Genomic DNA, 23,227 nt, shown 5'->3' on the forward strand with positions numbered 1-23,227 from the left:
CCAGGTAGTTATACACTGAAATGAGTAGGCAAGCAAAGAAAAACCCGCATAGTTCCCGTTCCCGTGGGATTTCCGAGATTGCGTAATTTTCCCGGGATAAAAAGTAGCCTATGTCCTTTCTCGGGTATCAAAATATCTCCATACCCAATTTCATGAAAATTGGTTCAGTAGTTTAGGCGTGATTGAGTAACAGACAGAAAGACAGAGTTACTTTCGCATTTATAATATTAATATAGTATAATAGAATATAGTATATATAGTATATAGTATGGATTAATGTCATGTAAAACATCATTGGAAAATAATTTACAAGAAATCGAAATGCAGTCAAAACTCAAAACAGTCTGAATAATGTCATATAATATCAGTTGTAACCATTGAGATATACATATGGAGATTGGAGACGACACCGCCTACATCACTTATGTTACGCTCAACATAAGCCATAATTATGGCTTAACTGCACGCTCATTTTTTATTTGTATTAAAGTAAAACGCATCAAATATGCCTTCGTGTGTGTTACGAATATTGCGCAAATAATACAAATAATACGGAAAAGTGACTAACATAACTTTTCATTGGTAAGTACCTAGATAATAATTTTTAAAACTTAGTTAGAGCAAAAAAATGGCGCACAGTTTTTGTTCGTGGTGTCTCCTCCATACGTAGGAATATTATCTCAATGGTTGTAACGGTTGTAACGATCTAAATAACGTGTAAATACACATTGGCAGAATTGTACTCAAATAAAACTGCCACTCTTCTAAGTTATATAAGGACAAAGGAAGGAAAAATATCTCATTGAACATATTTTGTGATCAAGAATAAGACTTGGCTTAAAAGTCTCGTAGCCAGGTCATTAAATCTTTCGAAGAAAAAATGAATAATGTCAATAATTGTCATTTGTCATAATATGTCAATGTCATACTACATATGTTTTATGACAGTTGAAACTTGAAGTAGCTATTATTTAGATAATTGAATTTTCGTTTCTCGTCCGTAATATAAATTAATTAAAACTTATTAAAAATTATTCTATTTATCATTACAAATAATTCATGTTTTTTTGGTATAAAAAAAGAAATATTATATTATATGTTTTAAAGTTTAATGCTAATGAAGTTCCACAATCTAAATTGCTGATAATCTTATGTATTTAAATTTACTTACTTATCACAACTGACGTATAGTGTTTATAAATGTTTATGGATTAAAATAATTACCTGCTATTTACTAACCTAACTCTCAGTTCAAAGTGCAAAGTGTAAGTAAGTAAACTTCATAGACATCAGGTGACAGTTTACAAATATCATTTGAAGGGGGTTCTCCTTGTAATTATTGTCTGTATATTCATTTAGTAATAATTAATCTTATCATGGTAAATGGAATATCTTAATATCTTAAAACAGTACTATGTTAGCTGACAAATTTTGTTGTTTAGTGCAGTAATGTACAACAAACTTTATACTGTAGCAGTTGCTGTTATTATTCTATCAATTACAATAGCATATTTAATGAAAATGAAAAGTCATGTATCAGGTAGGTGTTCCAGTCAGATACATAATCTTCTTGATTGTATTCAGTCTGATTTTTATATTAATTTTTAGATGCAATGGCTGCTAACGGATTATTGTTTGTATCAAGTGCTGCGAAAACATATAATTTCTGTTTAAAATCATCAAGATTTGTAAAAAATATACTGTACATAAAATATTTGGATGGAAAGGAGAATTCTCTATCTGTTTTAAATAAGCAGATAGTAAATATTTATTCTAAGGTAAATTTTCTCAGTACTTTATACTAAGTAATGTATGATATTCCACCAATTGAGAAATATTGATGTTTTTATATAAAATATATATTTTTTTTCCTTAAATATATCATATTACAGGCTGCAGTACAAACTTCAAGTATAGATGTAAGATTATTGCTCAAACCTATAGAAGATCAACAGAAAATCAAAACAAATCATGCAATTGACTTAATATTATATGAAAGTAGTTTAGATAAACATCTAGAAGGACTGAAACAAGCTGTATCAAATTTGAATAAGGACCATCAAACATTAATGATTGGTAAGTTTAAAATATTATACTAGTGAAAAAATTAGAATACTTTTAATATAATAAGAATTATCAAGAAGTAAAAAATAAAGTCAAGACCAAGTTTATGGTTTACTTTTAATGAACAACAGTACTTATAAACACAAATCTTTAGAATAATATTCTTTTTAAATAAAATGGCTTAGTTTTGAAGTTTTTTCTGAGCTGGTTATTCAACAGCTTCAGTATTTTTATGCCTTATTTTAGATGCAGCACAGTGTTTGTTTGTTTGTTTGAAGGCGCTAATCTCAGGAACTACTGGTCCGATTTGAAAAATTCTTTCGGTGTTAGATAGCCCATTTATTGAGGAAGGCTATAGGCTATATATCATGACACTAAGACCAACAGGAGCGGAGCAATTCAGGTGAAACTGCGGGGAACAGCTAGTAGCTAATAATGAGTTTTATAATGTGTACTAATACAAATAATTTATTTTTGACTTAACTTCATTAAAATTGTGATTTTGAAGTGAAACTTCTTTATCGGGGTTGGAAAAAAATAATTTAGTGTAACATTTTTTCGTTACGCGTGACATTTTTCCGTTACGCGCCATCTTTTTCTTATCCCTACTACGCGTGATTCGACGTATTTCTGTAAAGTTGCATAAAATAAATTATTTTTTGAAAAATAAGTTTCACTTCTTACGTGTGTACACTAGTACACGCACACATTTTTTTTTATTTTACAGATAGTGACAATAATGGTGAATGTTCCGTCAGTCAGTCTGTAAAAACTTATGACTATGTAGCGTTGGGTGGGACATTTGATAGGCTTCACAATGGACACAAAATACTTTTGTCCCAAGCAGCTTTAAGGGCAAAGAAGCATGTCACAGTTGGAGTTACTGATGTAAATATGATTAAAAGTAAGAATTACTTAATGCTTTTTCAGTTTTAATTTCATAACTATTCAGGTATTAAGTTGGATTTTCTGATTTGGCTATCTGATTAGTATCTGTGTTAAGGTTGTAACTCAGTCTTGTACATGAAATTATTATATTTGATGTTGGGTACTAAAATTGATAATAAGTGAACTTTTGTACAACAGATTAACTGATTTCACCTTAAAGATAAGCTATTGTTTTAAACATATAAAAAAGTGTTATCTCAAAGTTGAAGAAAAAGACAATTCAAAATTAAGTAAATTAAAAACTTCATCTTTAAAATTTTTCTTCATGTTAAAATATTTTGTCGCAAATAGTTTCATAATCGCTAAGTCGCTTTAAAAAATTTTAAACAATAATAAACAACATGCTCATTATTATTTTTTTTATTTATTGTTCCAGCTAAGGTATTATGGGAGCTTATAGAACCCGTTGAAAAGAGAATTAAAGCAGTCCATGATTTTCTAACTGACATAAATCCAGATTTAGAATACAATGTCCTCCCAATTCAGGATATGTATGGACCAACTAAGGATGATCCTAAGATTCAAGTAAGTTATAAAAGCATTTTTAAATAAGGAAGAAAAAAAAAATTAAGGAATAGAATTACTGTCAATCCCCACCTACAATCAATTTTTTCCCTTTGCTTGTTTTTATATTTTAGTCTGTTTAAAAGAATACACGAGAGATGTTGGCTGCATGTTTATTTTAATATATACAGGGTGTCCCACTGTCGGTATTCTAAGCTCAATGGAGCTGAGTACGTAAAAACTACTTGTTAAATTCCAGATGCATTTTTTTTCAAATATGTAGATGAATTCTTAAACTCTTTGACCTTTGTGTACACCCAAAACAAGCAACCCGCCCAGCTTTGCCACCCGCACGTGAGCTATCGTTTAATATTATGTTTTCATAGACAAAATGCTCACATTAGATTAGCGTTACATATGCCGGCTGCGCGAAACTAGAGAACAAACCATGAATTTCAAGGAAAAATTTAGCAAAAAATTTTGGACGTAATTTTGTTGTTTAAGTATTTTTTACGTAATCAGTGTATGCAAGACTACAAGTTTCTTCTCGCTTAGTATACGGATAGTGGGATAGTGGGTGTATATAAAAAAATCTCCATAGAACTTTACAGCACTTTTAACCAAATTATTTTTATTTATAGTTAATAGTAGTGAGCGAAGAAACAGCACGGGCGGTAGGGAAGATAAATGATAAGAGGAAAGAGAATAACTTGCAACCGTTAGACGAATACATTATAGGTCTTGCACAAGATGATATGCGTTCTTTGGAGGAGGAGGCTAAATTGAGTTCTAGTAACCAAAGGAGGAGACTTCTTGGTACTATGTTGAGACCACCACAGGTATATTTTTTGTATTATACCGCATTTATTTTATAAAATATAAAAAACATCTGATTTTTCAAACTTAAAATGTCTTTATGTATCATACATTGCATTTGTAAGATAATACATACACACACATATTAAGAAAAAACACTATTTTTAACGTTCATGATATTTTTGATGTCATTTTTGTTATTTAAACTAGTTAAAAAACAGTTTAAAAAAGTTCTGTCTTGGACGTCCGTGTGTCTGTATGTGCGGATCCTTTTTCTTGTTAACACGATAGCGACCGAAATACTTTACTAATCGAGTCTTTTTTTTTCTCTTACGCTTGAGTATGCTCAGGAATAGAACCCTTTCATTTTTCAGGGTCTGATTCGATGTGGTTTAATTGTTATTAAATAAACAAAAATAATAATTAATAAATATTTATTAAAAAAAAATTATGAGGCGTGCACTTTTGGATTTTCCAAATTTTTTTTAATCTCTATACAGATTAATTTTGCTTGACCATTTGTTTTGTTCTTTGCTTTGCTCGCGCATATATTTTCTATACAAAGTATTAACAATGATTACTTTCAGCCAAATCCGAACATTCCTAAAACGCCATATGTGATTGGTCTCACTGGAGGTATTGCGAGTGGAAAAAGTAATATTACGGAAAAAATAAGGTGAGTAAGGGCGTTTGTCCACTACAAGGAATTTTACGGTCCGGCATTCCGATTTTTTACGGTCCGGTATGGCACGCAATTAATCTAAATACTAGCTTGTGCACTATACGTAATTTTACTGTCCGACATTTTACTTTTCCCTATTCCGGATGGTTTTTTGAGTTTACGAGTCGCTGTAGGTATAATTGTTTTCGAGTGCCCATTTGCTTGGATTTTACTCTTTTTATTGCATATGCCAATTGAAAGCAAGCTCTTGTTTTACTTTCTTTTAGCTGGCAATGAGATTTGAGAAGTCGGTATTGTTATTTTATATACATTGACCAAGCATTGACCTATAATTATTATCTAAGTAAGTGTTGGTAAGTTAAAGTTCAAGTGGGAATAGATTTAGCTCCTCGTCACCGATTAAAATAAATAAGTGAAACACGCATTTTAAATCTCTTACGGAACTTTACTTTTTATTATAACGAAGTAATATAATATTTCACCTTCTATATTTTTACTCGTTTCTTGTAAAATGCGAAAACAATCATTTATGATAGCATTATACCGCCATACTTCCTTGAACTGTACCGCACTGATCCGAGTAAAGACGGACAGGTGCACAAGCAGTTCATCGGTTTTTTCATGCCACACCGGACCGTAAAAAATCGGAATGCCGGACCGTAAAATTCCTTGTAGTGGACAAACGCCTTAAAGGGAAAAAAATTAATAATACTTTGCTCCAGCTCTATCCCCGTTTATTTCTTTATTCTTAACAACCAATTTAGATAGTTTTATATTGTTATTTCTACTGATTTTTTTTTACTAATTCTAGTCAAAACAAACTGCCATGATTGTTTATCCATCATAGAATAAACAATGCATTATGCATGCAAGACTAAATTCTCTGGTTTTAATTGCTCTATTTTCATTCGTGTTTACTGAGATAAATTACTTTTAACGGTTTGATCAACAAACAAATTAATGATTTTATAGACAGGCTTGAGGCTGTGAATTAAAATAAAAAGTAATCTAATATAATTTTAGGTTAAAAGGTGCTGCCGTAGTAAATTGTGATTTAATCGCACACGATTTGTATAAACCAGGCTTGCCATTGAATAGAACGTTAGCAGAGACGTTTGGGAGTGATATCATCACTCCAGATGGGGAGGTGGACAGGAGGAAACTGGGCCAGATTGTATTTAGTGATAAGGTTAGATATTTTTGATTAAAAGGTATTTTTTTATTAACTATTAAAGTAAAATGAGGAAGTGTATTGTTTGTAGAGTCTGGCCAGCCAAAGCTGAACCCAGTAAAAGGCGGAAAATTTAAAAAATATGGACCCGGTAACATCGGCTTTTGTAGGAAAAAAACATTTTGATACTTTTGATTTTCTTAGAGGTGATCATAGTATATATAGGTACATTAGGTACACAACACAGCAGGATTTAAACGTTATTAAAGCTTATTTGAACCGTTTTCAACAAAACTGACAACTAACTACGCCGAAACGCCATGATGACATTCCATAGTGTGGCCGCTACAAAAAACACTGGGTTCAGCTTTGGCTGGCCAAACTCTACTAGTTTTATGATTTCTTTCTCTATTTATTTCTTTATAATAGCAAAAATAATACTTAATTCAATGCAACTTTCCCTTTTAAATACCAATTTTCTGATTTTATATAAAATATTATCTGAGCACATAAACAAGATAAAAAACAGCTAGGATTTAATTTCTCTTAGCTAAAAAAAAAATACTTGTACAATTTAACCAGAGTCAATTAGAAAGACTGAACCAGACAGTATGGCCAGCGATTATAGAGGAGGCAAGGAATAGGATAAGAATACTTGGGGAACAGGGTTACAAGGTGGTGGTGATGGAAGCTGCAGTCATGGTTCGCGCCAAGTGGTACGAGTACTGTCACCAATTGTGGGCTGTTATTATACCACCAGAGGAGGTAAACACTATCTACATGTATATGTATTCTCTACTAGATTTCCGCCCGCGGCTTCGCCCGCGTTTTCAAAGGAAAACCCGCATAGTTCCTGTTCCCGTGGGATTTCCGGGATAAAACCTATCCTATGTGTTAATCCAAGTTACCCTCTATATGTGTGCTAAATTCATTGTAATCGGTTCAGTAGTTTTTACGTGAAAGAGTAACAAACATCCATACATCCATACTTACAAACTTACGCCTTTATAATAGTATATTAAGAAGATTATTATTAAAACTGTATAGGTATACTGACAACTGTATAATATGTATGCGATATGTATATAAGTGTATGCGACGAAACGACGAGGCTAATCTATACATAATATTATAAAGCTGAAGAGTTCGTTTGTTTGAACGCGCTAATCTCAGGAACTATTGGGCCGATTTGAAAAATTCTTTCGGTTTTCGATATCCCATTCATCGAAGAAGGCTATAGGCTATATATCATCACAATAAGACCAACAGGAGCGGAGCCGCGCGGGTGAAACCGCGGAGCGCAGCTAGTAAATTATATATTATACCTTGTATTGTAATATATAAATTAAATCTTGCTTATAATTATTACATACCTCTATTTATGTTTAATTGCAGGCAATAAAACGATTGCAAGTGAGAAACAATCAAACGGAAGAAGAAGCTAGGCAACGCGTGGATGCGCAACCAACGAACTCGGAACAAATTGCAATGGCCAATATTGTTTTTAGCCCGTACTGGAGTTATGAATACACCCAACAGCAAATAGATCGCGCTTGGGAAAATTTACAACCGTATCTTAGGGAATAACGTTTACCGTTATACTATTTTATGTGTATTTAACTTCTTTGAGAAACTATTGGTTTTGGTAGGAGGTCTGTCGAGGTGTGGTAGTGGTTGTATTAAATAAATAATTATTATTGCATTTGATTCTATCACGAAAAATAAATATAGCAGATGATACCATGTATTGATATAATGGACAAAACTAGTTCTGTTTTATTGTATTTTTAAACAACTCAGTGTTGCCATATAATAATCTGTAGTAAAATTATTTAGAGAATTATGTTATTCAAAATAATATTTTATTGCAGGGCCAAATAATATTAATGACTTTCACATTTTTTTGTGTGTGAAAATTAGGCGGGCTATATTATTGTATTTGATTAAGTAAATTTGTAAATAATGTCTCAAAGAACTATTATGTAAGCAACAACCTTATAAAATGCCTTCCCGGCAAAATTCTGTGAAAACCAATATTCAATACTTAAGCCTTTTACATTTTGTTTCCATTAATGATAAGGGAAAACATTATAAATTAAGTACCTATTTTTTTAATATTTTCTTGTTTTTTTATTAAATAAAGCAATATAATATGGTGTTTGTTTAAAAACATTATTTTTTAATCAGTCATTACCAATTTCCTAAACTAGTGTTGCCTTATTTTCATATAGGTACATTAACGTTATTAAGTTTGAATAATATATGATAATATTTTGTTCTTAATTCTGAAGTTTCGTGAAAGTTAAGCTTATTTGATTTGATGAAAATTATTATCTATCACATTTATCTAAATTCGATGGTTCTACATTATAATAATTGCATTCGGATCCTTATATATAAGTGATCAGGGGTTTTTACATGTTCATTTAGGCTCTACCCACAATAACATGAAAGAGATAATAAAAATTATTCTTATGCTAAACGCGATCAATTACGCATTTGGAAGTATAAGTATACAAGATGAAAGTTATGATATAGAGAAACAAAAAATTGAAATGCTTGTGAGTATATTTAAAGATTATATTTAGTACGAAAATTATAATGATAAAGTTTGTCATTTCTTTTTATTAATTTCTTATTTATTTTTTTGCAGAGTACGGTCATTACAAAGAACTTACAACCCAATGGAAGAAATATATTTCTCTTTGTTGGAGTTTTTCCAGACCAACTGTACATAGAATTGAAAAGGATGAACGTCTGTTTTACTGTAACGGATATTGAGAAAATAGATGAACAAATAGAAGATGTCGTACCATACCCTTCAAATACTATAGTTCTTAATTGCTATACATTAAAACAATTTGAAAATGCTATGCTTAAACTCGTTACTCTGCCGTACTGGCATCCGCTTGCAAACGTTATTTTGTTCTATCATTTTCCATATGACAAACTTGCAATCGCAAATATATTTTTTGCCTTTTGGTATTTTAAAGCTATTAACGCTATAATAATGCAGTATGATGATATAGAAAAAGTTATGTATATATCTTATTACAATCCTTATATAAGCGAATATTTTATGCTCGAAAATAATTTTGGTTGTTGGACAACAAGAAAAGTTTCGATACCCGTTAGAAGTTTTGAAAATGGATTTCAATGTGAGCTGAGTTGCTATAACGTCTCATTGCATTCAAAATTCCGAACAAATAACCTAGGAACCTGCATCGGATTTGAAACCTATTCTATCAAATACGGCGAGAAGGAGGCTGTAGAGGATCTCAAACTATTTCATGATGTAAGCAAGGATTTACACAACTATACCATGATCGGTTTCGCTGTACAGATTAAGCCGTTTCTGGAAATTGACAATCTTGGCAATGGGTCTTATTTTATGCGTAAAAGAGATGGAAATATTTGGAATACGATGGCAAGACTTATGAATTTTACAATAGATATTTCCATTAACAAAGATATGCTATACGATACATTCAATTACGAAATGAATATTAGAGAAATTGTCTATTTTACACAAAGGAAAAGAGACTTGAACTTAGTACCGTTGTATCAATTTGATATAATGGTTGTCGAAGTGGATAACACCGTGCCCTTTGCGCATAGTGGAGTATGTTTCATGTCTCATCGGGCCGATTTTGAAACCGATGTATTTGATAGCAATTTATTTACAAATAATTATAATATAATTATCGAGTTCTTGCTCTGCTTCTTCTGCACTTGGATAGCATTTGTTATCTTTACTATAGAACAAACGAAAACATTTACATTAGATCAGCTTGGAAAAGATCTCGTCAATTGCTTTAGAACTGTACTTTCAATTAGTTTGCATAAACCACCGAAGCGAGGTAGTTTTAGAATTTTTCTATCAATAGCAATTTGGTGTTTCTTTGTTATTAATTTTTCTTCACAAGCCGCAATCATATCTTTATTTTCTGTTCTAAAGAAGGGAAAAGAGGTTGATACATTTGAAGATATTTTAGCTAAAGATTATAAGATAGAAGGAATTGCGTCGCCAGACGTGGTGTTACCTGATAATGAAGAGCGATTTAGGAAAATTAACAGTAAAGTGGTTGCTGTACAAAATATGTTTACTTGTCCAAATCGTTTGAAAAACGATAGTCAAAGATTCTGTATAATTGATTGTGCTTTTGGTCGTTATTTGGAAAGGAATTGGTTAAACGATAAAGGAGAGCAGTATTTGCATGTAGCGAGACAAGACAGAATACACAGTCACTATCTTCAAATGATATTACCAAAACACTCACCAATAACAGAAAGATACAATAAATATATGTTAGCTCTATTCGAAGCTGGTTTAATTAATAAATGGATGGAATACCGATTTAATGATATTAAAGAGGACGCGCCTGTCAAGGCTTTAGGAATTAATGATCTGAAAGGAATATTTCAGTGTTATTGTTTTCTTCTTGGCGGCTGTGGTCTTGTATTTATAATAGAATACATCTCAGGTATGAGATTTTGGTATAAAGTAACTAACGCCCGGTTTATACGAGCTCCGTACTAAGAGCTTATTGCTTGTCACTTAACTAAGGCGCAATAATTGCCCTCATCATTGACCAGTACCTACGATGTAACCACTTACACTTAGGCTCTAGTAGAAAGTAAGAACTTAAACTTTGAACTAACAGTTTCACACACTGGAATATGGTATTAGTGACAAGCACTAAGCACTTAGATATTAAGCCCGTGTAAACCGGCCATAATAGAAAAAAGACTGGGGACTGACGCGGTAAAGTAATTGTATAGCATGCGCATGCCTTCAAGCCACACCTCCGTGCCCGACGGAGTGGGGAGCGTGAGGTTTTTTCGTTACGGAATTTCTGGATTCAGCCCCCGCGCTCAAGGCCCGCGATAAAAGCTATGCAATAGGTAGCTTAAACAAATTTTTAGCTAAAACATGGCTAAAACTAATTTTTTTTTTTTTTTTTTTTTTTTTTATTAATTGTATTAACTTCCATTACATTAGATTATTTACCTACTTGTTAACTTTCTACTGTCCATAACATATGTATATAACCAAGAAGCGCAACTCAGGGTCCCAAGACACAAGTATTTCACTTAGTTTGGGACCCACTGTCGTACATTAATTGTAAATCATATAATGGACAAATAAATTTATTTCATTTCATTTCATTTCATTTCATTTCATTTCATTTCAATTATCCATTTACATTATTTTTATTTTATTTTCTACTGACCCTACCATATGTCAGTATCAGCTTTGGCCGCCATTGAAGATTCGTTTCTTTCATGAAACGCACAGTCGGTAAAGCACGAGAATATTCATAGTATTCAATTACCTATCATAAAATAATATTATCCACGTTTAAAATCTGCATTGGCCGTAGTTTATGGATCACGGTTAAACTGTTCAGTATCATCATAGTATCATAGATTTTTATTGTAAGTAGTTAATATTATTATTTTTATATGAATGAAATTAAAAATGAATATGTATAAAAATGATTTATTGTATGAATTATTTACAGAAGACCATGCTATCCATACGTAATAAATATTTAAAAGACTGTTAAAATACGGTGAAATTTTCACGCTTTACAATAATGTAAAGCGAGGTACCAAAAAGAGGTATCAAAAATTGATAAATTTAAATTTTGCTGCTCGATTTTGAATGTGTCCCTAATCCATACTTAATATTATAAATGCGAAAGTAACTCTGTCTGTCTGTCTGTTACTCAATCACGCCTAAACTACTGAACCAATTTGCATGAAATTTGGTATGGAGATATTTTGATACCCGAGAAAGGACATAGGCTACCTTTTATTGCGAAATATGTACCACGGGCGAAGCCGGGGCGGACCTCTAGTAATATATAATATGTTAGTTGTTTTGACTATGTTACTTTTTTAATCTACTATGTTTTTGCTTATCTGTGTGTAGACTATGCTCTATGGGAATATCTTGCCTTTGTATTTTGCAAATTGTCTATGGTGGGTGGAACTACGGTTGATTGATGGAAGGATTATAGTAGATTGTTGGTTTTAATTTAAAACAAAAATAAATTAGATATGTTATTATAAAAATATTATATATTAAGTGAGTTTAATGGGAAACTTGCATACTAGAAGTTCAGAACGCAGGAACCACAAGCAATCAGTTTATACAACCCGCGACGGCCCAGCTTTTACGAGTCAGGTAATCTGCGATCAAATGAAAACTTGCTAATGTCATTCTCAGCTGAACATACGTAACATAACAAAACGCTTTGTTGTTCGATTGATGACTATGTTAAATCGTTGCTTACTTGCATTTTGTTTAACAACAAACAGTTTGGTCGATATTGACGTTTGCTCTTGTTTATTGTTTTGGAAAGTGTGTGATAACTACTGTTGTTTGTATACGTACAGTTCAGTTTGTCCCATTTCGTCGGTAACCTCAGCGGACGCTCCTTCGTTAGCATAACTAGCAACCATTCGGTGTATAGCGCATCTCGGCCTTGGTCTCGCGTTTCCAGACGAAGGTTAGTGTTATAAATTTGAACGTTACCATTCTTACGAAATTAAATCGCACGTGTTGTGTGTATGTTATTGTTTTGGGCATGTTCATTAGCTGTAGGTGCACCACTTGTGAATTTACAAAGAAACAGTCAATGTTTTTAATTGCATTCTTCATTATGAATTATACTTTAAATCATATGTTTACATTTGGCTTTCTTAGAAAATATAAATGCAAATATTTTAATGCTGTCTTTATCTTAAAAGTTCAGAGTGTAGAAGCTTACTTAATTAAGTTCACACATCAAATCAGGTATCAAGATGTTAAATGGGTCCTGCAATGAATACCATCAACCATGTAAATGATTGAATTCTACAGATAATTAAAAAAGATAGATAATTAATACCCATTCACAAAAACTGATTTTATTTAAATAAACTTATAAAATACAATATCTCTTTATTTCAGGTGGCATGAATCAACATTAAATAGTCCATTAGAAGCAAGTAAGACTGCTTGGCCTGTTGCACATAAGGAATCAATTTTTCTTCCAGAATTCCCAATATCAACTGATCTCCTACAAAAAGACTTTGAAATAGTTGAAACAATAGCTAAAGGTGCGTTTGGTGAAGTTTTTAAAGTGAGGAAAATTGCTGAAGACAAAGAGTATGCGTTAAAAGTGTTGAGCAAATCACAGGTACGCTATCCTTCCTTATTATAAATGTGAATGTTTATTTGTTTAACTGTTCCTCTACTAAAATACAGAAGAACGCCAATATGATTCAGATAATCGGATGTAGACTAATAACAATCTTCGTAAAACTATCAAGAAAAACCAACTGTTAAACAAAATATAGAATAGGCTTAATGAATATTTTCAAAGACAGTTGTAGATACAATACTACTTAGAAAAGAAGCAGTACATAGTATTACGGAATTATATTACTTATTCATATTTTTAATTTATTAGGACAATTTGGATAATTGGCGATTCGGTTAATCAGCGTTCGGATAATCAGTTTTTTACTGTAAAGTATATGGAATTGATATAAATATAACAGAAGAAACAACCTACTGGTTCTTACACACTGCAAATAACAATCAATCCAAATTTCAATTCCATCTTAGTTATTGTTAATTCTTATTAAAGAGTTTTTGTTAAAAATAATTCTATTAGTTTTATCAAGTTTAGATTTGAATAATTTTTGCATCATGTTGTGAAATATTGGGTAACTTGTGATGATGAAAACTGTCTTAATTTTTTATTCATCGTAGAGCACCAGACCAGACTATTATTTCATTTTTTTTAATTTTCTGAATCTGCAGATAAATACATATTGCTGCAGATGTTTCATTGATATGGATTATGAGTATGACTTGCTAATTTGAATATTGTAGATTATAAAAAATTTAATGTACCCAAAGGACAATGCGTCAAAAGGAAATTGATTTAAAAAATCTACTTTAATTTACATGTTTGTTATGGATCAAATTTTGCACCAGTTTGTTTTTTGATACCATTGAAAATTAGGAAAAACATGTACCTACATGTTTCTAACAAATTTTAGACATGTAATGAAATAATTATTTTGAGTATTATAATGGCAATAACTAATAATATTATGGCAACAATTTCATAGAAAGTAAATACTCACAATTATTGTGGGCTAGCTAGTTTATAGGACTAATTTTACAATGAAAATTTAAAATTACTGTTATAAATCATCCTTACATATCAAACTTAACATGCAATGATATTTAGTTAAGCTGTTTATCTGAGTGCATTTAAAAATAATTAAATTCCCCCTACAAACCTGCAATCTCACATTTTATGTTATGTAGCACACTAGGCCAATGCCCAATGGCATTAAGATAATAAATTTGACTGTATAATTTGTTCAATGAAAATAATGTATTAAGCAAATATCCATATAAAGACATTTTATTTTGAACACAAAGGACCAGCTATATTTAATTATGCAAGTCCTTGAATATTAATTAATTTGATAGGGGATTGTTTTGGGGAACAAACAGTTGATACTTATTTAGTATTACAGTACTCCATTACTGATTTTTGACACCTCCATTAAAATAGCAACTCTGTCATTCACAGTTAGTTCATGAAAGGGCAGTTGAACAAGTGAAAGAAGAGACAAGGATCCAAACAGTTGTCGGCCACCATACCTTCATAGCTGGAGCAATTGCACATTGGCAGACTAAGAAAAGGTTATATATTGGTAAGTTATGAGTATTTATTTAGTTGATAGTATGTTTAATCTTAGGATGATTATATTACTTATCAATTTTATGATTATTATGACTGCAAGATAATACTTTCATTGTCCCAAAATATTAATTTTATACGAATATAGTGATTGGATCAAAGAAAACTATACCACTTTGATTTATTCATTTAATGCATTTAGATCTATTTTAGCAAAACTTTGTTCTCATTTGAGTGTATTTACAATTATTTTTGGTGATTTGTTAGACACTGAGAAATAGACAATTTCACAATATTAAATCTATATTGATAAACTTAATTAGTGAAGCAAGATGCACTAAAATGATAATAAAACTAATGTGCAACATTTGAAGATGTTGATATCCTGTTCTTATGCAGGCTATTGATTTGGAATATCAAATAGTTGAAAGTTCATTATGAACAAAGTCACTCGAGGGAGTCATGATAATCATACAAATACTTATCTGTTTCTGAATATAGTGACCATTAGCAAATTTATAGGCATATTTATCTTATTAAATTATTTGTGAATAATATCAAGTTCTATTAGTTAGTTAATTGCAGTCTACAATATAAGCTGTATAGAAATGTATAAAGTCGAGAAGTCTTAAGAATCTTGTTGTCTATGCTTAGTGTGTTTTAAAATGTTCAATCATTCTAGTTTACAATATGCTTATTCATACTTAATCTCGATGTGTGTTGAAGTTTTTGTGCTGGTTTAATTAACGATCTTAATAATTTGCAATTTATGTATAGAGAAGTTTTTTTTTTGTAAAAAACATGAGCAAAAAAAATCGCACGTGACATTTGAATTTTTAAATCGTTATTTTTGTATTGTTTGGAGATTCGAATGAAACTTGCTAACGAAAACTCTTTTAGGTGTTTAATACGATTTGACCTACTAGCGGAGGTGGTTGCTCCTGCGTTATCATTCCTATCGCGACTAGACGATTATATTAGTAACTCCGAAATGGGGTCGAGTCATGTCCACGTGTCATTAGGTCATCGTAAATATCATTATGATTGCGTTTAATTCAATCCGTTGAAGGTCATTGTCGCTCGATTCGGTTGCTACGCATTTATTTAGTGATGTCCTTGAATTTATTTTTTATAGAAATTTCAACTCTATGGTTATTGATAAATATTGTTATTAATGTAAATGATTCATTAATTACACTTTCGAAGAAACGTTTATTAATTGCATTTCTAATTTACATTATGTTATGATACGTTAAGTTGTTTATTTACACAGATTGGTATTAGTAATTATTCTATTCTATATTCTGGTTATCTTATAGTTTTTATCTATTAGGTGCTAATGTGTGATTACACGGCCGTGTAATCAAATAGTAATTTTTTTATATTAATTCTTCTTTATAATAATTTAATTTCGTATGATAGAATGAAATAGGTGAGTTAAAATAGGTACTATGTTTGCGTACATTTATAAATTGTTTAATCAGTTGTACAAAATATTGATAGGTAAAAAAGACTCTTATAAGTACCTAAGGTATGCTAGTCAATGAACTGTGTTCAATATTGGCTGTAACAAATTTTTAAAAATTATTGCTTTTGTCTTTTATACTCACATAGTATTATATCCTATCATGCTGATATAATATATGTACATACAACGAAAGTTAACTGTTCAACAGTTTACACATTTATAGTTCGATCGAGATTAATTGAAAAAACTTTAGGAAATGGTTCCTCATTTGACGATTTTCTGTCTTTATCGAATTTCTGGGTGTTTCTAAATATTTGCATAGCATTGATTTATTTTCTCTTTGTCAGTTTCAGAATACATTCCCGGCGGAGAGCTGCTAGCTTTACTAGATAAGTGTGGAAAGTTACCGGAGGATATTGTTAAAGTTTTTGTTGCTGAAATTGCCATAGCTTTAGGTTTGTATAATATGTATTTTTCTTAGACTTGTACTTGGACTTAAACTAAATATGACACATTAAAGTTTATAAAGCATCCTTGATTTCTGGATTAAATATTCTGCTTTATCTTATTTTAAGATATTGTACTTACTACTTACACATTTGAACCTATATCTATTATTAATTTTCATCCGTGTTCAAATCAAACGAAACCAGGAGAATTGCAAGTATTAAACAAAAAGCCCCGCAGGTTCTACAATCATAATTTCAGATTATAAAATAGCGCACGCCGTGACTATTTTCGTACTTAAATGTGTGACTGTTTCAAATTACATAATCTTGATTACATTGACCTAATTTGGCATAATATACTGCGCCTTCCTTGTATTTGTTATCCCGATATTTTAATATTGATGGCCTTTTTTCATGTACTTCATGCCCCTGTGGGTGATTTCCGGCATATTTAATGATTTTATATATATTTATAGCTGTCTTAGGTACTGAGTCATGAATGTTGAAACAAAAAAAGAACCTTCAAAAAAATTAAGACAACTCGCGGTTTCATGTTAAGAAATACATATATCTAATAAGTCGCGTTTTAAATATTTACATTTATTCATTAATTTTGACACATCATTTAGTTCCAGAATTGTTTCTTTATATTTCTGATACAGACATTATAAAAAAACTATATTAAAATATTGAATAATCATGCAAACAAAGAAGTCTTTTAATGATTACCATATAATAATCATCCAATTACTAACAATATACTTAAGCACTTATTAACATGATAATTGTAATTACAGATTTTTTACATAACGCGGGCATAATATATCGAGATTTAAAGCCAGAGAATATTTTATTGGATGAAGATTATAACATTAAGTTGATAGACTTTGGCTTGTCTAAGTGGTTGTCTGTCGGGTCGCGGACGACTACGCTCTGTGGCACACTTAAATATATGGGTGAGTTGATACTTGATTTATTTTGTTATACATTTTTTATTGGCATTTTGTCTACATATAGATTGGGGTCTAAATTTGGTTGGGAATATTACAATTGTTTAATACAACATTTACGTTGATAATGTAGTTTGTAGGATATAGAAAATTCTCAATTGTTACTAGTGTAGCATGTTATATTGTCGAGCAACAATTATAGACTACATTTCTTTAGCGCAAATTGTATTTTTTGTAAAAAAGAATATCCCTAGAACGTGATTTAAACACAACAGACATACATATTATATCTTATAGAGCGCAACTAAAACGATCATTTTCCATTGCAGTGTGGGATTTGATTTGTGCTCTGTTAAATTGACATGGCTCAATACACGGCTTCCTCGGTCCGCGAACACTCTCTTCACTCTACCCTCTTGTAAACCGGCACATTTAAGTGATTATGTCAGTAGGAGCGATTAGTATGCGCGCGGCTCGCCACTGACGCCGGCAAGATGAACGCCCGCGATTTCAACTTCGAAATCGCCATGGACGGTAGCCAAGTGGACGAAGTAGTCGCTAGCATATTCCACACGGTTCTCTTCCACCGCTCGAGCGGGAAATTCACTTACAACAACGAGGAGAGCTACTCCATACGGACCGTCAACTATGTGGACGTCGATTGCGACTTCATCGACTTCACGTACGTTTGCTGCGCGTCCGAAACCCTAGTGCGCAGAATTAAGAGAGAGATCTCCATATTCTCTAAGCTCCTCCGCGCGTTGGACGGCCGACCGTCCCCGGCCAAGGGCGAGATCAGCCTCGAATTCTTCCAGAAACATCGAACGAGGTGGTTCTTACCCACGTACGTGCCGGTCCCCTGGGAGATATGGCGGGTCAGTTGCGAACTCACGGAGTCCGGCAACGACCAAGATATGCACAGTAAACACGAAAGCGTCGTCGAAATGCTCCAGGATCAAATTGTTTTTATCACTGAAATAATTAACCGACACGAGTACGTGCCCAAGATGCCCAACCGGTCGGACGCCGATCTCATCTTCGATACTTCCTACCCGGATATCCAGCCGTATCTATTCGCGATTAAATATAAATTACCCGAAACTGAATCTAACACGGTTGGCAATACAGTTCGTAAACTTATTAGAGATACGTTGTCTTTGTGATCGTCGATAACGTGGTGTGGCTGCGTCCAATTATTCGCGATTGCACGAACGACGCCGTTCGTCTCATTGCCATTGTATTGTTGATCGATGCTGTTCAAACGCTTAGATTTAGTCACATTTGTTTAAGTTCATTCTAAATTTGTTCGTGCAATTGTTATTAATAAAGACGAGACCTCGCTCTCTACTTGAGAAATAGAAATCTTCGATTATTCACTCGATTTTTGTGATATATCGATATAAGGCGTAATCGATTTATGACTACCGTGTGAAACGAAATTTTGGGCTATGAAAGAATTAAATCTTATATTATTTTGTGAAGAATTTATTCTTGAACGTGCAATTGTTTTCGTCAAAAATTGTTAATAAGGTTTTAAGGTAATAAAGCTATATCTGTGAAATATTGCTATATTTTATTTATATTATTGTAAATGTACTTAGTCATTACAATTAAAATGCAAGTTTATTAAATTATTTATTTTTAACTTGTCCTTTAGTTTCGTGTTATAATTTGTTTGACAATTGACGTGTGTATATTTTTTTTAATTCGGTAGACGTATATGTTTTTGTTGTGTTTAGGCTTAATCAAGCAATAGTCACGTAACTGTGAAAGCTGGTTGAAGTGTCCACTTGTGTTTATATTCGACTGTCTCACTTACTTTAAATAAGTTTATATGCGAAGTAAATTAAGCCATGATTCACGACATGTAATTTTAGATGTAAACGTAATACTAATAATGTACATACAGGTATTAATTTTAAAATCGACTTATACTTCATTTGAATACACATTAGAGCCTTTAATCGTTATTAAGAGTATTATATATTAGAGGATCCTTCAGGATTCGAGTGTAATGTAACACAGTGTGATGTAGTATAGACGTTGAATAACAATTTATAATTCTAATAACTTTGTAATGATGCTAGAGGCCCATGCGATTCGAATTGTATAATTAGAAGGGCTATTTTCATTTTATAAATGTAGTATATAATTAAATTTAATAAAAAGCCTACAATTACATTTTAAAAATGTGTACATAAATGTAAATATTTATATTTTAATATATTAATGTAAAGATTTTCTCATTCAAATTATTCTTCATATGGTTAGAAATTTGAGAGCTTTATGATACTAACATTCTGCTTAGTGTTTTGTAAATTGTAGAATTTCGAAATATTAATACTAGAATATTTTATTTTAAATCAGTGTGATATATATACTTGGATAATTTGAAAATAATTTAATTTAAGATGGTGCATGGATAGTATGTTAGTGTAGAAAAAAGATAAAATATAAAAAAAAATGATCGTGTGTTCCGAAACAGTGAAATTTTGTCGTAATGTTAGATATAAATGTCTAGCTAATCTTAGTCTTTATTTTCTACTCGTAACAAAATCCATAGGCTTAATTCTATTTTTCTAGCTAGCTAACACAATTATGACGATAAATTAAAAATAATACTTACTATTTCATTAAATGTTTGTCCATTTAAAAATTTAACAGAAAACAGTTTTACCTATGACATGGAATATCAGACATTTTTGATTAAGGTGTCTGGGGAAAAGAATATCTTAGAAATAACATAATATTTTAGTTACTGACGCATTAATTTACAAACAAGTTTAATTCCAACTTGACATACATACAAAGAATAATTGTATCCGTTAATCAGTTTTATTTTAAAAAGATGACGCATGGTCCTCAAATCCCCTCGATGTTTCCATGTACAATGAATCCATCCATGAACTTATAATTATTTACTTTCCTACCTCATTTTGTAACTAGCTGTAGTTTATTCGCATCTCGATTGAATCATAGTTTTCCTATACGTCTATTATATTTTATTGACTAATTATCACCAAAGAGAAGGCTGTACCTTGCGATGATAATTCGACCATTGCAATTGGTTTGTCGCTTCTATTGCTTTTTTACTCCATTTCGTATTATGTAGACCCTTTTTGACTTTTTTGATAGTGTGTAACATCGAAAATAAATTTCATAAATATGATTGGGACGTTATTGCAGGTTTAAAATTAAGAAACGAATAAACAATAATAACGACCTAAAATTGCTTGTATTGTGTTATTGATAAAGCTTGGAGTAAGAAAGAAATGGAAAATTAATATAAATTCATATCAGTGAGTACCTTACGAATGTTTTAAAACTTAATTCAAATTGAATTTGGTGGTGAGACAATATATTTTATTCTAAAGATACCTTAATCGTGTGCCTCGTTTAAATGTTTACGTCGCACGTTGTATATAGGAGCACCTAGCTATGGCCTTACTTAAATATGTTATGACTTATTATGTATGGCTGTTATATATTTGTATGTATGTGGTATGAGATAGTATATGTTGTGATGTATCAGTTCAAAAGCAGGAACATTAGTCTTGTGATAATTTATATAAATATGTGAATAAATGATGAAGTATTATTGAAGTATTTTATTTACAAGATAAACCTTTTTATACCCCAATTTGATGTTGGTTTTTTTAATGCAGTTAAAATTAATTTGGAAATCGAATATTAGCAGTATGTTTACTATTGAGATATCCAGAATTATTTTTTTATCCAAGAAAATAGCCATCTATAGTTTATTCTAAACTGATATCAGACATATTATAGAATAGAAAACAATTACTTTATTCCTTCTATTGTTAGAGAAACTGTATGTGAATACTGAACCAATCACTACTAACAATATCAAACAAATGTTGAACAAATATTATTATAAATAATATCATTATAATATTATTCAAATTTTCAACTTGCTATTAAATAACAATGATCAGTTGGGTCTTCTCTGACTAATCTCTACATAATATATTTACGAAAATAATTTTTAAGGTATCAGCGTGTTTGAGAAAACTATAATACCAGAAAACTGTCCACTGCGTATTAGGAGATTCAATACAAATTAATTTAATACATATACAATAGTAAATACTAGTGCACAGAGGAATTGAAGTTTCTGCCTTTGTTATAAGTTTAAATAACGCATGAAAACTTAAATATATTTGTGACATGTGAACTGAAGACACCAAATGACTTCGTGTGCTCACTGCAGCAAGAAATTTCCTACCATGAACGTAAATATATAAATCATTTTATTATATATTTTTAATTAAGTAATTTGTGTGAATGGAGGAATGCATGTTGCGTAGAGCACAAGAAGTGTGAATGGGATATGTTCTTTGCTTTTAAATAAAAGGAGTATTATAAAGTACTAGCTTTCCGCCCGCGGCTTTCCCGTGGGATTTCCGGGATAAAACCTATCCTATGTGTTAATCCAAGTTACCCTCTATATGTGTGCTAAAATTCATTGTAATCGGTTCAGTAGTTTTTGCGTGAAAGAGTAACAAACATCCATACAAACTTTCACATTTATAATATTAATAGGATAATTATTAGCATCCTTGCTTTTTCCTCATTCAATGAATTTATAAATTCAAAAGTGTTCATGAAAAAATGTCTGTTGACGTAATAGCTTATTCAAAGTTACTGTTTTTTTATTATATCATATTCATAGTTCAAAGAAATCCTGTCTGTTAAATTTAATATGTATAGTAGTTAGGTACCTACTGTATTTAATGCTTTTTAATACTCCCTTTATCCTATTAATAAAAAGTCTTAATTTTGCTTCTATCAGAAGTATGAAAGTGGTAATTACAATAACTTTTCATACAACTCGAAGGCATTTTATTATTGATTTGTTTTTCCTTTGTTATCAGCTCCTGAGATCCTACAGAGGGAACCGTATGGGCATGCTGTGGATTGGTGGTCGCTTGGCGTGCTGACATGTAGAATGCTAACAGGAGAAGTGAGTACAATTTGTTTATACTTTTGTAATTCAAGTGTCTTAAGCTATAGATGTTTAAACGTTCACGTAGAATAAACAACAAAATTGCCCAGAATGCCTCTGCCTACGCGTGCAGTAGGTAGAATGTCCTAACGAGCGGTACCAATAGTCGGGCCATAATTTTTTAGCCTTAGGAGTAAAATGTACCACTGGTCACTGGAAGAAACTTGTTCCCACGAATTTACTTCTATGTACTTATAAATAAATTATCTTATCTTATATTTTGGAAATATAGTTATTAAACTATAGTTTTTTAACTTCGCTAATCAGCTGACCGATTTCCATACAAAGTCCAAATTTTTTTCTACGAATTCAGCAAAGTTGTAGAACAAAAGTTGTTCAGTTTCATGAGTAGAAGCTCCTGTCTAAATTCGTCAAACGTTTTACCTTTCACCCTGTATAGCCGATTATGAATCTTGTTGTTTATAGTTCTTC

At 31.4% G+C, this 23,227-nt stretch overlaps 4 protein-coding genes across 6 annotated transcripts in view; all 4 read left to right on the forward strand.

Annotated features, from left to right (window-relative positions):
- The first annotated feature begins 951 nt into the window (after positions 1-951).
- On the forward strand, positions 952-8,349 carry Ppat-Dpck (Bifunctional Phosphopantetheine adenylyltransferase - Dephospho-CoA kinase). Of its 3 annotated transcripts, none has more exons than XM_090108716.1 (10): positions 952-1,540; positions 1,609-1,778; positions 1,893-2,076; positions 2,792-2,968; positions 3,389-3,537; positions 4,158-4,355; positions 4,920-5,008; positions 6,038-6,203; positions 6,768-6,950; positions 7,581-8,349. In XM_090108716.1, exons 1-10 carry the CDS (start codon positions 1,450-1,452, stop codon positions 7,770-7,772), a joined length of 1,599 nt encoding a protein of 532 aa, XP_089964842.1. In that variant the 5' UTR covers positions 952-1,449; the 3' UTR covers positions 7,773-8,349. The 3 variants fall into 3 exon arrangements, with proteins under 3 accessions (XP_089964842.1, XP_089964844.1, XP_089964843.1); XM_090108718.1 differs by having other exon boundaries at positions 953-1,269; XM_090108717.1 differs by having other exon boundaries at positions 953-1,265.
- Positions 8,350-8,632: 283 nt separating this feature from the next.
- LOC149903522 (uncharacterized) lies at positions 8,633-10,725 on the forward strand. The gene is made up of 2 exons (XM_090108498.1): positions 8,633-8,746; positions 8,839-10,725. Exons 1-2 carry the CDS (start codon positions 8,633-8,635, stop codon positions 10,723-10,725), a joined length of 2,001 nt encoding a protein of 666 aa, XP_089964624.1.
- A 1,447-nt stretch (positions 10,726-12,172) lies between these two features.
- S6KL (ribosomal protein S6 kinase like) overlaps positions 12,173-23,227 on the forward strand; it is a 53,628-nt gene continuing 42,573 nt past the window's right edge. The window contains exons 1-7 of the mRNA XM_090108593.1: positions 12,173-12,378; positions 12,591-12,703; positions 13,147-13,375; positions 14,792-14,915; positions 16,718-16,825; positions 17,617-17,775; positions 22,665-22,753. Coding sequence (XP_089964719.1) covers positions 12,289-12,378; positions 12,591-12,703; positions 13,147-13,375; positions 14,792-14,915; positions 16,718-16,825; positions 17,617-17,775; positions 22,665-22,753 — 912 coding nt within the window. The 5' untranslated portion in view covers positions 12,173-12,288. The remainder of the gene's footprint in view (positions 12,379-12,590; positions 12,704-13,146; positions 13,376-14,791; positions 14,916-16,717; positions 16,826-17,616; positions 17,776-22,664; positions 22,754-23,227) is intronic.
- Positions 18,122-21,367, forward strand: Atg101 (autophagy-related protein 101). The gene has a single exon (XM_090108595.1). The coding sequence runs from the start codon at positions 18,264-18,266 to the stop codon at positions 18,930-18,932; it is 669 nt and encodes a 222-aa protein (XP_089964721.1). The 5' UTR covers positions 18,122-18,263; the 3' UTR covers positions 18,933-21,367.

The sequence above is a fragment of the Colias eurytheme genome, chromosome 13 (assembly GCF_061535395.1).
Source record: "Colias eurytheme isolate Ceu_HAF_F1 chromosome 13, ilColEury1 Martin Lab GWU primary, whole genome shotgun sequence".
In the NCBI taxonomy this organism is placed as follows: Eukaryota; Metazoa; Arthropoda; class Insecta; order Lepidoptera; family Pieridae; genus Colias; species Colias eurytheme.

Excerpts from the sequence above, each read along its gene's own strand:
- Ppat-Dpck (XM_090108716.1), top strand. The coding sequence starts at position 1,450 with ATGTACAACAAACTTTATACTGTAGCAGTTGCTGTTATTATTCTATCA. Across the intron at positions 1,541-1,608 it reads AATGAAAAGTCATGTATCAG|ATGCAATGGCTGCTAACGGA; the intron begins GTAGGTGTTCCA and ends ATTAATTTTTAG. Across the intron at positions 3,538-4,157 it reads AGGATGATCCTAAGATTCAA|TTAATAGTAGTGAGCGAAGA; the intron begins GTAAGTTATAAA and ends TTTTATTTATAG.
- LOC149903522 (XM_090108498.1), top strand. The coding sequence starts at position 8,633 with ATGAAAGAGATAATAAAAATTATTCTTATGCTAAACGCGATCAATTAC. Across the intron at positions 8,747-8,838 it reads AACAAAAAATTGAAATGCTT|AGTACGGTCATTACAAAGAA; the intron begins GTGAGTATATTT and ends ATTTTTTTGCAG.
- Atg101 (XM_090108595.1), top strand. The coding sequence starts at position 18,264 with ATGAACGCCCGCGATTTCAACTTCGAAATCGCCATGGACGGTAGCCAA.